The sequence below is a fragment of the Cydia pomonella genome, chromosome 4 (genome assembly GCF_033807575.1).
Source record: "Cydia pomonella isolate Wapato2018A chromosome 4, ilCydPomo1, whole genome shotgun sequence".
In the NCBI taxonomy this organism is placed as follows: Eukaryota; Metazoa; Arthropoda; class Insecta; order Lepidoptera; family Tortricidae; genus Cydia; species Cydia pomonella.
In genome coordinates, this window is record NC_084706.1 from 7,247,952 (window position 1) to 7,251,476 (window position 3,525).

Here is a 3,525-nt window from a genome sequence, read left to right on the forward strand (position 1 = left end):
ATGAGGTCCGCCGGACTCTGGTGTCAGCCAACATCCCTTGTATTTTAGATCCTCCGGACTGTCTCGGAAAAAGCCGGACGGACTCACATTTCTTCCATGGCAGAACGGTCGGTGCCTCTTCTGGGACGCCACGTGTTTCAGTACGTTAAGTTTGCACCGTCCCACCTACCTATAGATTACGCTTATGCGCCAATTACATCCACACTTCCCGATATCGGGACCGATAAAGTGTGGATGTAATTGGTAGTTTAGGTCTGTTGGGTGAGCCGCTAAATATGCGGCCAAACTCAAATACGAAGAACACCTTTTTATCATTTACTACAAGAACAAATGATTCGGATATTCCCTACTAATTCATGTCACATTCTTCAACATTTAAGCCACCTTTTTCTGAATAAAAATGTATCGATAACAAATGTGCCAAAAGTAATAAAGTTAGGCTTAGACAGTACTAAAGAGGCTCTCTCAGTAGGTACTTGTTTTATCTCGTATGAGATAAATGGCAGTGTTACTCGTTAATTACTTTATTTTTAAAAGTTAAGCTGCCGTTAAACTAAGTATTGACTTCCAAGGTTCGCTACGGGTTTGGGATACATTTACATCTATAATTTTCAAAATGACACGAGTTTGGATTTTTACAGTGTTTATCATAGTAAGTCTTTTGTTCTTTTACATAGTTTACTAATAAAAAAAGCATTAATACCATTGGTGGATTTTTAGATTTAATATTTCATCGCGATCCCGTTTATTTTAGTGGTGATTGTTTAGCCTACAGTATTAATGAGTCATATTTGTTTAACACATCAAGAACATGCGTTGTTTTCTTTCTTGTAATCATACGATTTAGATCGTTTATAAGTGTACCTAGACTTAAGTAGGGCCCTATTAAACTGTTAAGCAGATAAAGGATTAGCGTTTCAATTGCAGGGCTTATTGAACGACGTCAGTGAAGCTAGCTGCTCGGCCCGTGGGCGGTTTCCGAACGAGAATGTGCCCAACTGCCAAGGATACACTATGTGTCTTCAAGGCGCTCCAGGTGTTTACACGCAGATAGACCTCAGCTGTCCAGATAACTTTGTGTACAGCCACGTAGACAACAAATGTACGAACGTGACCAGCTACCAGTGCTATCCGGAGTACAATTGTGTCAGCGTAGGGATCTTTGAGGGAAGCAGAGACAAAGATTGCACCATGTATGTTGCTTGCGTGCAAGGGCTAAACCAACTTGCTACCGCTAGATTAATACAGTGCCCCGCAAACACTCTCTATAGTCCTGTAGAAGGTGCTTGTGTCAACAGCACGATGTTTACCTGTGACAACGATGGAAAACCGAACGTTCTTGATGCTATGCCGAGTCAGGATTCGAGTAATACATCTACAAATAACGCAGTTAATCTCTGCTATAAGTATGCTGTACTTGTTTATTTAATGGTTTGTCTAGCTGTATGAATAAATTGTATCTGAGTCTTGTTATACTAATTGTTTTTATAGTACGTTCGTCTCCTTCAGAGCCTGGTAACGATTTTAGAGTAAAAATGTAAAATTGATAGATTTAGTCGTTGAAATTGTACATCTTTTGTTACGTAATATCTACATAAATAACAAGTATTGGTTTCTATTAGCACGTCTTCTCATCTTGTCTTTTAATAATGAGGTCGCAAGCGTACGTCCCCTGTAATATGTGACGAGAAGGGACAGTTTTTAAAAAATCATCAAAAAATAATGGTGGTAAATTATACTAAATGATGTATAATGACAGTTTCAGCAAATGTAGATTGTTCAAGTATCAAAATTACGTTGAAATTAAGTCGATTTTCAGAGAAATTGTCAATTGTTTTAAAGTAATTTCGGAAAATTGATTTCGTCTAACTTTCACTACTTCCAATTTATAATAACAAAACTGTACTTCATTATAGTTGAAGTACAGGATATGTGTAAATGTAATACAAAATTACTATTTTTAGCAGTCCAAACATTACGAAATTTACAAATAAGATCGACAAAATCAGTGCTTTACGCGCGTTTACCTAAACGTCCATCAGAAAAAAAAAACATTACTAATTAAGTGAGTCTGTTTAAAAAAAATACATTAAAATGAAAGATAACAATTGAACCATTTATTTACATTTCAAATATTGTAAACGTTGTGGTGATATTTGGTGAAACGGAAAAATATTATTTCTCGGGCACGAAATCGGGACCTGAAGTGTCGATGTACCTAATTATTGACATTTCAGGCCTGATAAAGCGTGGACGTAATTGACTCCAAAGAGTAAAGTATATAGGAAAGGAGAGCCTTCTTGAAGCATTTTAAGGAAACTAATTTCGAAGCGCTATATCTATTTTGTATCCGAAACTAGCTTTGTATGTGTACGTGTATACATATCATCTGTATGTGTAGGTACTTTGGTACTACAACATAATCTGGATGAGGTTGGATTGCCTTGTACCAAATACCCTTTTCTGTTGATCTCTTATCAAAGTACAACACAGTTGCTAGGTAACAACAGTATGAATAAAGATAGGTCTTGACAGACGAGGTATTTGCAACCTTCTTAATGTTGTATTCATGCCTTTAAATTGTACCAATTTTATAGTGACATCTGGAGATGTAGTGGTCTGCTTTAGTCTAACCACAACATACACTGCTTTTAAGTGCCATTTACATCCACACTTTATCAGGCCTGGGGGCCTACCGCGAAAATCGAAATTCGCAAATTTCGGGGATCTTTCTCTTTTACTCTCACTAAGACGTAATTAGAGTGACAGAGAAAAATACCCGAACCAAAATACCCGGAAAATACGAACTTCTATTTTCGCGGTTATAGTCCTGACGCCCGAAATCGGGCCCAGGGGGCCTACCGCGAAAACCGAAATTCGCAAATTGCGGGGATCTTTTTCTTTTACTCTCACTAAGACGTAATTAGAGTAACAGAGAAAAATGCCCGCAATTGACGAATTTCGATTTTCCCGGTAGCCGCCCAGGAAAGCGTATTTTTCCGTTTCACAAAATATCAGCACATCGATAGATAATAGCAATATTTGAAATGTAAAAAATGGTTAATATGCAAAAATATCGAACATGGAACATTTTTGGCAATTAGAGACAAAGTATTTACATTTCAAGATTGTTAACGATGTGCTGATTGGTGCTGATATTCCGTGAAACGGAAAACGATTATCGGGCCCGAAATCGGGACTGATTTTGGGCCCGATATCGGGATGTGCGAATGTAATAGGCGCTTTAAAAAAGAAAATACATAAGAGGTAATCACGAGGTAACGGGACTTTACCTCAGGGGGGCGACACTTAGAAATGTAGTTAACATTAGCAAAGATGGCGGCGATTTCTATTAATGGGATCCGATAACCTACTTTTGCGTAAAGTTGACTACCGATTGGGCAAACATACACATGCAAACTATACATTTCAAGCGATAGACAGTGGGGTTTGTAAAGCCCATTATATGTAAGCCCTTAAAAAAAAGTATTCTCCCAATTGTCACTAGATGCTCTTTGATTGTCA

The 3,525-nt window shown here is 37.7% G+C and overlaps 1 protein-coding gene across 1 annotated transcript; it reads left to right on the forward strand.

Moving 5' to 3' along the window:
* The first annotated feature begins 466 nt into the window (after window positions 1–466).
* Window positions 467–1,473, forward strand: LOC133516956 (uncharacterized). The gene is made up of 2 exons (XM_061850026.1): window positions 467–652; window positions 928–1,473. Exons 1-2 carry the CDS (start codon window positions 617–619, stop codon window positions 1,447–1,449), a joined length of 558 nt encoding a protein of 185 aa, XP_061706010.1. The 5' UTR covers window positions 467–616; the 3' UTR covers window positions 1,450–1,473.
* The last annotated feature ends 2,052 nt before the right edge of the window (window positions 1,474–3,525 follow it).